General features: G+C 44.9%; 1 protein-coding gene across 1 annotated transcript in view; it reads right to left on the bottom strand.

Annotated features, from left to right (window-relative positions):
• The window catches only part of Lars2 (leucyl-tRNA synthetase 2, mitochondrial), an 89,625-nt gene that overhangs the window by 57,571 nt on the left and 18,744 nt on the right, over positions 1–13,310 (bottom strand). The window contains exons 4-5 of the mRNA XM_038323847.1: positions 3,921–4,012; positions 2,109–2,169 (exon numbers count right to left, since the gene is read on the bottom strand). Coding sequence (XP_038179775.1) covers positions 2,109–2,169; positions 3,921–4,012 — 153 coding nt within the window. The remainder of the gene's footprint in view (positions 1–2,108; positions 2,170–3,920; positions 4,013–13,310) is intronic.

Raw genomic sequence — 13,310 nt, 5'->3', positions numbered from 1 at the left:
GTCACTTAGCCATCTGCTGGTTTTTACAAGACTTTGGAACCATAGCTTGTGAAAGGTGCAGCTTTATCTCATTAATTAAATAAACTGGCCCTCTGCCTCCCCATTTTGTCCCTTCTCCGTTGATGGGTCTCTCCAGTCATTCAGTCAAAAAGGAAGAAAGGAACAGAAAACTCAGTCCAGGAGAGACTCTGAAACAAACAAGGAGAATTCAACATTCTAAACTGTGAAAGACATTGTAGGAAGCAAAAATAAATCTTCATTAAACATGTTTGCATTCCAAAAAACCATCTGAACATACATGGGTCTATGATGAACTTAACAGCAAAATAATGAAAAGAAAAGGCACCTAGCTAAAAGGCATTTCTGTTCTTGAAAATAAAAATGGGGCTGGACGAGTAAGAAAAAAATAATAAATCTAAAAATACAAAACCAAAACTAGTACTAATACTAATACTAAAAACATTAGTTCTACATAAAGATGGCAAGTTTTTCCAGAAAGTAGAGGAAAACAAGATTGAAAGAACAGTGACCAAGGCGGGTCAGGACTGGACGGGCACTGAGCTTACAGAAAGTCAGCGCTTTTGAGAAAGACCCTGGGCAAGGGCCACAGTGAAAGCCCCGCAGAGCAAGAACATTCATACTCTAAACAGACAGCAGGCAAAACTAAAATCAAAGAATCCACGCTGGAGTAGATGCTGATGATATATGTTTAGTTGCCAGGGCAGAGAAAGAGACCACGAGGGAACATCTCTGATTGAGCATGAGGCTCTACCTCATCATGGCCCAGAAACTCAAAACCATCTTACCAAAATGAAGCTTCTGAAATAGACAGCCACAATACCTCACCACCCCCCACACACATAATTCCAGCCACACAGCAGCTCACAACCATTTGTGACTCCCGTTTCATGCGACCTGACACTCTCTTCTGGCCCCCACAGTCAATAGGCAAGTGCGTGGTGCACAGACATAGATACAAGCCAAACACCCATGCACATTTTTCTTTTAATTCTAATTAGAAAATAAGTATGAGCAGTTTAGCTCAGTGGTGGTATGCTTGGCTAGCATTACAAAGTCCTGGGTTACACACACACACACACACACACACACACACACACACCAAGAGGAAGGAGGAGGGGGAGAGGGAGGTAATGAGAATGAGAGAGAATAAGTTATGAAAATCAATACTAACAACCTTTCAGTTCTCTGGGACTACAAGTTTGTCACCATACCCAGCAACGCTACAACCTTCTAGCCATTTGTGGTGGGTGTTATCACCATGACAAAGGCCAACAGCCCATCTTTGCTTCAGCAAAACCCCAAATGTCACCCCTGAGGGGCTCTCTGTGATGGCCAGCATTTCTCTTTCTACCAACAAATCCCCACTTGGTGCTCAAGGCAACATAATCAGGAGCAGGAAAGGAAAACCAAACCTAAACAAGCGGAGGCCCTGTCTTCCCCCACTGCACTCATTTCATTCACTCAGAGGTGGCGAGGGAGGGAAGGACCTGAGGAGTGAGGTGCTGAGAGGGACCCTGGCGTGGATGGGGCCTTTCACTGAAGGACACAGCAGCTTACCCTCCGTGCCTGGGCCTCTACAGGTGACCCCCAGGTAGCCCTCTGTGAACTGAGGGCTTCTCTGGGATTTCCCCCTGGCCTTGGTGTGTAACTGTTTGACAGGGATACAGACCAGAGACTGTATGTGGCAGAATCACTGTGGGCTGTGTGTGACCGATTCTAAATAAAGAACGAAATATAAATAATCATCCAAAGGACCTGCAGGTTAATATTTAATCACTTTAATGTGGATTCAATAATCCTTTTAAACTGTTTCTAGGAGCCGGAAATCCTTGTGCAAAGCTTTCGCCACACACACGCAGGACAGCCCATTATGAAGTCAAATAAGTTAACTCTCTTAGCTTAATCCCACAGAAAATTACTTTTTCACAGACAAAACACCCACTAGGGTTCTGCTGCATTTGTGGAGTGCTAAGCCGTCTCTCTTGTGACCTGCCGGCTCCCCTCCTTCTCCCAGCACAAACAGGAGGTGTAGCCCCATGCAAGCAGGCCTCCCCAGACAGAGCCCCCAGGAAGAAACACCGACTCACCCTGTCCCAGCTGAAGCACAGGCCCAGGCGGTCAAGCTGCTTCTTCATGTATTTAATGTTGCTGTGGACAAAGGAAGCAGGTTTACTCGAGAGTGGTCAGGGCCTCAGATGGACTGCGTTTCAAGGGTGTTCCGGAAAATTTAAAAGTCTAGCTCAGTCAAAGAAGCCTCAACTGTTGCTTTGCTCTGGCAGAAACACACACACACACACACACACACACACACACACACGCACACTTCTTAACATACAAATTGGGAAAATTCAAAAGAAACGACACAATCTTCTGTCAATCAGAACCTAAAACTGACCCAAAATTGGGTAGCAGAAAAGTGCACTAATCAATTTAGTTCTTGCTGCTGGGAATCAACTTAGGCCACGTTTGGTCAGCTTTATTAGAGCTGTCATTTTCTCCTTTCCCCTTTGTTATCACTTCCACCCATCTAGAATTAACTGTATGATGAAAAGAGAGCACAGAAGGGACGTGCGTGCACGTGTGTGTGTGTGCGTGTGTGCGTGCGTGTGTGTGCGCGTGCGTGCGTGCGTGTGTGTGTGCGCGTGCGTGCGTGCGTGTGTGTGCGCGTGCGTGCGTGCGTGCGTGTGTGTGTGTGTGTGTGTGTGTGTGTGTGTGTTGGGGGCAGGGATAGTGTGTGTATATATTGTTGGGGGGACAGAGTTGTTGGGGGGGTGGTAAGAGTGAATCCAAATCCTCACAATCCATGTAAAAAGCCAAGCATGGCTTGCATGCCGAAACCCTTGCATTGAGGCAGATACAGCCAAATCTTAGGGCTTACTGACAAGCTAGACTAGCTAAAACCATAAGCTTCCAGCTCACTGCGAGGCCCTGTTTCAGGACAGTAGAGTCAGGCAGACACCTGACGTCCTCCTCTGGATTCCCAATGGACATGTCCTGCTGGGCACATGTACAGGGTCCCTTCCTAAACATTCATGTGTAGTCATCTTACACAAAGAAGGGAGTGGGGGTGAGGGTGGGAGGGGAGGGGAGGAAAAAGGAGAAGAGGCAGCAGAGGTTCCAAAGACAGGCCCTGGAACTGCCTCTCTGCATGTGAAGGGGGAGATTCTGCTGTAAGGTGTTCAGTGCTTCACCAGCAAGGCTGGGAAGCCTAAGCAATGGGGCAGAAGGGAAAGTCACACCCAGCCTCGCGCAGCTACACTAAGTTGTTCCCCGCTCATAAATTATGAAAACAAAAACTAAATTTCCAGAGAAAATCAGAAAGTAGTGTTGGATATAGTTCAGACTCGGGTCCAGAAGACAAGAAACTTGTTGAAATTGAACAAATGCAATTCTCTCCACTTTGGTTTCTTTATAAAGGTAAAAGCACCAAGAAAGAATAGTTTTGTAAATGACACGTATCCAAACAACCTCTGAATAAACAAACACCAACCTTCTTTGGTATTTCTTAGGAATACAGAGCATTAAAAGGCAAATATCAGGAGCTGCACAATGGCTCAACTGGTAAAGGTGTTTGCCTCCAAACCTAACAGCCTGAGGTTGATCCCCACACCCACACGACAGAAGAGAACTTACTTCCATGGATTGTCCCATGACCTCCATATGTGCACTGTGATATGATACATGCACCTCCCCCATAACTAACAACTAACTAGCTAGCTAGCTAACTAACTAGACAAACACCAGTACCACACCTTCCTGTTTACTTACCTCTTGGCAATTTGCCAATGTTGTGGTGGCTTTTTGTGTTTGTTCTTCTGGTCTCTTTTAGGCATAGGCTTAAAATAATGTTTTAAAAAGGTTTCTATATATAAGTGTTTGAGCATGCCTTAAACCTTTACCTCTGAGTCCAGCTTTCTGGGTGCAAATTCCTCTCGATGGCAGCATTTTCGGCAGGCAGTCCAAATGCGTCCCACCCCATGGGGTTGATAACCTGGTACAGCAGAACAAGGTGAGAATGGCGAGAAAACATGAAAGCAGGTGAGTTCATAAAAAGGGAGGAGCAGCTTCTCCTCTGCCACCTTCCTCTGGTCTGCCTGACTTCACATGGTGTCTGAGCTCAGCAGGGACATTTGTCATGATCCCTCCTTCCTTCGCCTGCCACTGGTTTTCATTTTTAACAGAGCCCTGTTAACAGGGATTCAGAAACTTTCAGAAAAACAATAAAGCTAGTCTCTTCAAAGAACATGTCTATTGAAGAATAAAGAATATGTTCCAAGTACAGATGTAGAACCTCTACCAACCATCCCATAAAACATGAGACCGTCTTCATACCTGGGCAGTGAGGTGGGAGTAAAGGGTTAAGACTGATATCCAGAGAGCTTCACATAAAGCCTTACAAAATTCACATATGAAGAAAACTTGGCCTAGAGGAAGCTAGAACACTGGCTGCCCTGGCTCAGGAAGAGGGCTGGAAGATGAGACGGCACGGTGATCAGAGCGCTTGCCACAGCAGCAAGGGAGGGGAGTTTGGATCCCCAGAACCCACACAAAGGCCAGAGGACATGGCGGCCCACCCCTAACTGCAGCTCCTGAAGGTGGAGACAGGGAGCCCTAGGAACAAGCTGGCTAGAAACCTAGGTCCTGCCTTGTTGCTCACACACCTTTAACCCCAGCACTCTGGAAGCAGATCTCCATGAGTTACAGACCAGCCTGGTCTACATGGTGAGACCACATCTAACAATACCACCAAAATCCAGAGAGACCTCAGTTTGGAAAAATAAAACGTGTAGGCTTTCAAAATGTCCATCTCATGCCATAATTTTCCAGTTATGGAACCCTGATCTCCAATGTGGAAGCTATCAGTCACATTTAAGTTTAATTAAGACTAAGAAAGAACTGAGTATTAGGCCACTTCCTTGGAAGGAGGGGGGGGGATCCTCTTGTTTTACCTTCTTTACAGTGGCTGTGCTTTAGCCTTGGAGAATTCTGTTCCCCTAGACAATGGCTTTGTTGCTGCCGCTAAAAGTAGTTCTAACTAAATCTCCATAGTTTTAATAAAACTCGAGATTCAAAGGCTAGGGTGAAAACCTGGGGGCTTAAGAGAGTTAGAGTAGCAACTGGCTAACTTTCTTTACTGGTATCCCAGAGGCCCTCCCTTCCCTGCCACCCCAACTAAAAAACCCACGTTAAGCTCCTCCCTGTTACTTCCTGTCAACCAGTTGCCGACCCCGCCTCTCTGAGCCCAGGTTAATTTTATTTAATTAACTCAAATGCGACACAACTTTACATAGTTAAAAAAATGTAATGAACACACAAACATGAAAGGCAGCAGCACAACACATCTTTGCCTGGTTAAACAAATATTCCACAACAGGGTCCCTGCAGGCTTTGCAGCCAGCAGAGAAATAATCCAGGTAACTGGTGCTCGGCTAAACCTTGAGAGTATGACCAGTACTCTCAAGTAAATAACCAGTTGCTTATTTAGCCGTATTTAAGCACAGTACAATATTGAAGAAAAAAAGTTTTTTGATAACTGTTAACTCAGTCCCCTGAATATAACAGAGATTAGAACATGTTTAAGCTTCTTTCACAAAGGAGATAGGTGCTGTTGACTCAGACACAGAATCCAAGATTTAGGATCTAAGAAGAATGACCAAGGTAAATATAGTGCCCGTGGGGGTCAGATCAGCCTGACTCTAAGATAACATAGAAGTCACTCAGGCTGTTGTAAAGTAGAAGTGACATCTCTCATAAGGGTGGGTTTCATAGCCTAGAAGCAAGATTTAGGTAAAAGGGTCTGGGATAAGTAAAGCATAAACTCTGGGCAGAGGCTGGCAAAGGATTTCCTTCCTTGGAAGGATGCCTGTGACTTTAACTTTCCTGGCTTCTCTAGTGCTTATTTGTGTACCCTTGTGCACACAGTTCCATATCCATAGCTCTTCTGGAGTCAACTGGAAACAGATTCTTTTTCTAATGTTTTTCAAATTAAGAACATAATACAGTTGGAGCTGGTTGCTCTCCCCAAGGACCCAGATTTGATTCCCAACATAGACAAAGAAAGCAGTTCACAACTGCTATAACGTCAGCACATCTGATGCCCTCTTCTGGCCTCTGTGGGTACTGCATGCACATGGTACAAAGACACAGGCACATATAGGAACATGTAGTTTCTATGGGAAGAGAACCTGTTATAGATAATATTTCATGACCTGACCTTTTCATTTAGCATTATATCATAGTCATCTGTACAAAATTCAAAAGTACTGATGCAGCGTTTCTGAGTGTGATGGGAAACTCACAGCCTAGAACTTAAGATACTAGAGATACCATCCCCCACGTTAGAATGGCCAAAATCAAAAACACTGATGACAGCAGGCGAAGATATGGAGTAAGGGGAACACTTCTCCACTGTTAGTGGGAGTACACACTTACACGGCCACTTTGGAAATGAGTGTGGCCGTTTCTCAGAAAATTAGGATTCAATCTCCCTTAAGACCCAGCAATACCACTTTTGAGCATATACCCAAAGGATGCTCAATCATATCACAAGGACATGTGCTCAGCTATGTTCAAGCAGCATTAACCTTAATAGCCAGAACTCAGAAACAACCTAGATGCCCCTCAACCGAAGAATAGATAAGGAAAATGTGGTACATTTACACAATAGAATACTACTCAGCGGTAAAAAAATAATGACATCTTGATATTTGCAGGCAAATGGATGGAACTAGAAAAAAACATACCAAATGAGGTAACCCTATCACAGAAAGACAAATATAGAATTACTCACTAATAAATGGATATTAGACATAAGGCAAAGGATAACCAGCCTACAATCCACAACCCCAGACAACCTAGACAGCAAAGAGGACCCTAAGAGAGACACACATGGATCCACTTAAGAAGAAGAAAAGGACAAGATCTCAAGATCTTCTGAGTAAACTGGGAACATGGAGGTTAGAAGGGGAGAGGGGAGGAAGGAAGGGAAGTGGGGAAAATGTATAGCTCAAAAAAAAAAACACTAGCCGGGCGGTGGTGGCGCACGCCTTTAATCCCAGCACTCAGGAGGCAGAGGCAGGCGGATCTCTGAGTTCGAGACCAGCCTGGTCTACAAGAGCTAGTTCCAGGACAGGCTCTAGAAACTACAGGGAAACCCTGTCTCGAAAAACCAAAAAAAAAAAAAAAAACACTAAAAAAAAAGAACAGAAAAAAGTTCAAAGTCTCTCCAAGACACAAGGCAATCATTAAAGTGTAACCTTTTCTTTCTTTTTTTTTTAAAGATGCTGGATGATTCAAGTTTATGAGAAAGTCAACTTGTGACGGTGGTGCTGAGTTTGTTGTCTCACACCAGTGAAGATCAATAACACAGAGTCTCATGGGAGTGTACAGATGGAAGCAGGCTTCATTAAGAATTATCATAGAAAAGTGAAGAACTTAAGAAAAAAGTGAGAAGAAACTCTTGAGAGAGGATGGAGTTTCCAAGACAGGAGAACCAATTCCTTTGTCCAAGTTTTGGGCTTTGTTTGTTTTGTTTTTTGTTTTTCAAGACAGGGTTTCTCTGTAGCTTTGAAGCCTGTCCTAGAACTAGCTCTTCTAGACCAGGCTGGCCTCGAACTCACAGAGATCCGCCTGGGATTAAAAGCATGCACCACCACTGCCCCGCCTCTTTGGCTAACTAGTGTGGTTGCTGGGATTAAAGGTGTGTGCCACCACCATCTGGCCTGTATGGTATGGCTGACTAGTGTGGCTGCTTTGCACTGACCTTCAGGCAAGATTTATTTATTAAAACATAAATAATATACCACCATAGTCATGACAATATGCAAGCTGTCTGTTATTCGGCTAGGGCCACTTCCTTCCCATTTGCAGGTGTCATGCTGTTAACTGAGTGCCGTGGCTTTGTTGGTTTTCATCTTGATTATCTACTGGCCATTAGTCACTGCTGTGGCTGCTATCTCTGCCCTTTAGGGTGTCCCAAGTGCTGTTAATCACATGGGGCACTCTTCATTCTCACAGCCACCAAGAAGCAGCTGCAGTGTTCTTAGTTACTGCCTTGTCTACAATACAGTCTGGGATCTCCTTCCTGAAATTGGGCTGGCATGTTATAAGCTATCCTTACTACATCTCAGACTATTATAATAGCTACATTAAAAGCAAGAACATGTAATAAGCAACTGTACCTAACATGTATCTCCCAGAGGTGAAAGGTCTTTTGGAAGCTACCCAGTTAACCTGTTACCACTGGCCTTGTTTCTTGGAGCCTATTTGTTACTTCTACGGTCCACCTGGATATCGCATATGCAGATCCAAGTATCTTTGGTGCTCCTGGCTTCATTTTTTAAACCTTATATTCCATTTTTGCCTTAATACCCACCCCCACAGTAGTATATATGGGAGATGAATAGTTTTCACCATGGGCCCTTTTCCCTTAGTGCCTACTATGAGCTAACTCCTGCCTTGGCATGAATTGTACAAATCTCTAAAAACAAAATCCTACACTTGCTGAGTAAATCTATTCTGCTCAGCTTTGGGAACCCACTAGACATATCCCAACCCAGTTGTGACATGAAGTCTATTTCCTTCCATGAAATATGGGGTACTCCATCTCAGAAATTGTTTCTTCTTAAGGTTCACACAGTCCTGGTGTAGAGGGCCAATTTCAAAACCCTTCCCTAATAGAGAAGGACACATGATTTGGAAAACCCTCCCCTGGGTTTTTCTGAAACTAGACTGGCTACGCAGAGGGAGGGATTCTTCTCACAAGGAGCCCCACTGGTGGAACAACCTCAGAATGACATCTGAGAAAGCAGAACGAGAGCTGAAGCGGGTCCAGCACCCAGATAGGTCTCAAGGACCTGGTCCCAGTACCCAGAGTGCCTAGACTCCTGCAAGATTTCCAGAAATGTTAAAACAAAACCTCCCTTTTTGCTGAAGTTGGTCTAAGTCAGGTTTCAGTCACCAGGAGCCAGGAGGCCTCAATAAACAAGCATCCTTCGCACCCAGGCTGCTCTGGAATACTGCTTTATCCACAGAACACAGTCTTCCTGTGTTTGCTCCCCCCCACACACCTTTTCTTTTCTTTTTCAGGAACTAAAAACCTGGTTCTGGGTTATTCAGGAGTTCTTCCATACTTCCAGGCCTGCACTTGAGTTCTGTTTGTGCCACGCTGAATTCTCCTAGGTCGCTTCCTGGGAAGAACAGGGTAGCTGTTGTGTGACTGTTGTGTAACAGGGTAGCTGTTGTGTGACTGTTCTTCCTGGGAAGAACAGGGTAGCTGTTGTGTAACAGGGTAGCTGTTGTGTAACTGTTGTGTAACAGGGTAGCTGTTGTGTGACTGTTCTTCCTGGGAAGAACAGGGTAGCTGTTGTGTGACTGTTGTGTAACAGGGTAGCTGTTGTGTGACTGTTGTGTAACAGGGTAGCTGTTGTGTGACTGTTGTGTAACAGGGTAGCTGTTGTGTGGCTGTTGTGTAACAGGGTAGCTGTTGTGTAACAGGGTAGCTGTTGTGTGACTGTTCTCCTGGGAAGAACAGGGTAGCTGTTGTGTGACTGTTCTCCTGGGAAGAACAGGGTAGCTGTTGTGTGACTGTTGTGTAACAGGGTAGCTGTTGTGTGACTGTTCTTCCTGGGAAGAACAGGGTAGCTGTTGTGTGACTGTTGTGTAACAGGGTAGCTGTTGTGTGACTGTTGTGTAACAGGGTAGCTGTTGTGCGACTGTTCTGCAGAAGAGGGAACGTAATCGTCACTTGGAGTCTTTGTCAGAACCACCAGTGGCACTCGTCCAATGTTTCTGCCCATTAACATTCTGTTAGGTGCTATCTGGATTTTTAGATAAAGTCAATACAGAAAGAGACTGTCACACATCTCTCTCACACACATGACACATATAGACCCTACATTTATATAACAAACTTATCCCTTTCTATTTTCATTTTCAGATAGAATTAACATGAGAAGATATTCTTAGATCACATGTTATCCAAGCTGTCTATGAATATAGTTAGAAAATCTTAAACTTCCTTAATATTTCAAATTCTTCACAAAAATTAACAAACTCAAATGTCTAACCCACTCTGGGAAGTCTTCCCCATAACTCAGAGTTAGGAACACTTCTCCTCCATCCACCAGATCATGGGACTAAAGGTCCCTGCAAGCTGAATTCTTTAAAGCAGGAAGAGTCCCTGTTCATAAGGCCTGGGGGTCATACGCAAAGCCCATCCCCTTGCTGTAGGATGTCTCACTCATTACAATACACCGAAGTGTCTGTCCCTCTGGCAGCGGCCTATGTCCTAGTAGATGGCATGCACTTGTATTCCAGTATTCAGGAAGCTCAGGCAGGAGGATCACGAGCAAGGTTAGCTAGGCATGGTGGTTCACAGCTCTAACCCCAGCTATTCGGAAAGCTTAAAAAGTACTGAGAGCTCGAGGACAACTTGGGCAACATAACAAGGCCTCTTATTGATAAATAAATAAAGCAATCTCTGGCAGACCGTGAACATTCTTGATTTCCTAAGTTAACCTCTTCTTAGGTGTGAATGCTTCCTATAGATTCGTTTTTCCAGATATTTGATCTATTTTTATTAAACCTACTTAAGATATACTTTTAAATATCCATCATGTAAATTTCAAGAGAGTGGGAATGTGACATCAAGGAAGGTGGCAGAAGATAAAAGTGGTAATTTTAAGATAATGAAAGTAAAAATATTCGGAAGCTGAATCAAGAATTCCCAGTTACTTAAATTAGAAATCAGTACACTTCAGTCAGGCGGTGGTGGCGCACGCCTTTAATCCCAGCACTCAGGAGGCAGAGGCAGGCGGATCTCTGAGTTTGAGGCCACCCAGTAGTCAACAGAGTGAGTTCCAGGACAGCAAGGGCTATACAGAGAAACCTGTCTTGGAAGGAAAAAAAGAAGAAGAGGAAAGAAGAAAGGAGTTGGGAGGGAGAGGAAGAGGAGGAGAAGAATTCAGTACATTTTAAAATTTGAAAAACTACACTATCTAGTTCTTAAAACAAATACTCTCACTATGTAAGCTGGATAAGAAGCTGCAAAGACAGTGCGGCCAAAATTCAGAAAGGCAGGGCAGCATCACTAGCTCAGACCTGACAGAAACACCATGGCCACCTAAACCCTGAGACAGAGGTAGCAGTGGGAGGGCCTAAGGCTGACATGAGAGGAGGTGTGGTTATGTGCTCACCTTACCACAAGGGCTGGGCAGTGACAGAGGCAAGAGCCAGGGAGGAGATTCCCTGGCTTCTCCACCTCAATGTCCTATGCCTCAAATGCAGCCACAGTAAGAGGGGAGACTCATAATGCCCCATCCCTCCCACAGCGGTCAGTGTTTGCTAGGGGTGGATGGCAGAGACAGAGATAGATACTGCTCTTCTTCAGTGGTAAAAGCTACTGGTAAGTAACCCTAATTAAAATCATTGGATCACAAAGCTAAAAAAATCACAACAAAAGACCAGTCAAGTAGGTGATCCCACAGCTTGATAAACACATCCTTAGACAATCAAGCATGAATGAACTGTGTAGGAACACATCTCTGGAAGTCTCAAAGAGGAGTCAAAGCTAGCTACTGTCACGGAAGATGGGCCACCCCCATGTGAGTTCTCAAGGGAGGGTCAGAACTCCGCGTGAGGTCCCGAGTAGGAGTCAAGCTGGCTAGCATCATGGCAGACCAGAAGTTGCCAGCCCAGGATACAGTTGTATGCATGTCAGACCAGAGCTGGAAAGAGTGAGGACTGGGAGCTGGGTCTGGGCTGGCATCTCGTGTACAGTCCTCCAGATCTGAGAGCCTGGATGCTGCAGGGTTGGCAGGTGCGCTGGAGGCAAGCTGACTCGGCAAAAGGGACACGAGGCTGAGGAAGTCACCCTTACCTATGTTGTATTTCTTTTACAAAAGAGGCAAAGTGGAATTTTATGTGCAATTTTAAAATGTTTTAAGAGGATGGGGAATAAGAGGTCATTTGTCCTTCTCACGCAGGAATCAAGAGTGAGCTAATCAAAGAGGAGGTTAAAGGTGGGTAGGAAGGAGACTGAGGCATCTGCTCCCCTGCCTTTCCATCAGAGACAGGCGCATGCCTCCAGAACAGGGCCAGCCAGTCGGTAGCAATGGCCAGTTTCTCTCCCTCCCTCATAAACAAGGCTTTATATTTGAAACCAATTCAGCTTCGGATGCAGGCACCATGGTTACTGCTTCACATAGAAATGCTATTTTCAGTGTCTTGGTTTCTCTGAAGTGGAGTCAGGACTCTATTTCCAAGAAATGAAAAATGCAGTGTTTAATTTCATTTAGCCAGTGTAATAAGCAACCGTTATTACAGATTGGATTTAAAATTCAAGTGACTACTTCAGAATAAGAAAAACACTGGTAGCATCTATACCCAAAGGGGATGCCTCTTGTGGGGATGCAGAAGAACCTGACTGGCAGGCAAGTCGGGCACTTTCCAATCAAGGTGCTAGGCCCGCATGCCTTCTCTTCTTCAAACCACACCTGAGAGTGTAAGTCTGGAAATCCACTGCCTAACTCCTGATGCCACAGAGATTTGAAAGTATGGAACTAAATGTCACACCATGCACTCTGGCCACATCACAGACATTCATCAACTACCTGAAAACTGGAGAAATATCCACAGCCACTTGCTTGCTGATAACGTCCCTGGCACCTGGCCTTTGTGGGTGAGTGCAGAGCAATTACACAGCTGTTAGACACTGAGCCCCACCTTCTTCCTACACTTGGACAAGGCTGTGGGTTTTCTGCCTAGCGTGGTAAGGGGAATGAGTACTCTGATGCTTCCATCACCCTGCTCCTGGACCAGAAGGTGCTGGGGACACCAGCTGAGGTGGGAGGCAGAACATTTATTTTCCAACCATCTGCACATATAGTATATGAAAACACAACAAAAGCACCATATGGAGCTAGGCTTTAAGTATGTCATCAGGCATCCTTGGAGTTTAAGGAGCAACCAGCCAACTGGCAGCACAGTATTTTCTGGCTGCAGAAAAAGAAGAATTTAATTCTGGCTTTAAATGGCCCTGGAGTAAACATGCAAGTCTTGGGAATGCTTTATTGTGGCCACTAAAATTGGGTTACACTCAAAATTGCATTACACTTTTTTGTTTGTTGGTCTTCTGAGACAGCCTCACACAGTCTGGGCTGGCTTTGCTTTCCTGACTCTCCTGCCTCCCCCTCTAAGTTCTGGAATTTCTGGAGTGTGCAGCACACACTGGTGCACTACATGTATGAAGGGTTTTCTTGCTCATCATTACATGTGTGAAGGGTTTTCTT

This window comes from Arvicola amphibius, chromosome 3, assembly GCF_903992535.2.
Source record: "Arvicola amphibius chromosome 3, mArvAmp1.2, whole genome shotgun sequence".
In the NCBI taxonomy this organism is placed as follows: Eukaryota; Metazoa; Chordata; class Mammalia; order Rodentia; family Cricetidae; genus Arvicola; species Arvicola amphibius.
This window is presented reverse-complemented; position numbering and strand designations above follow the sequence as displayed.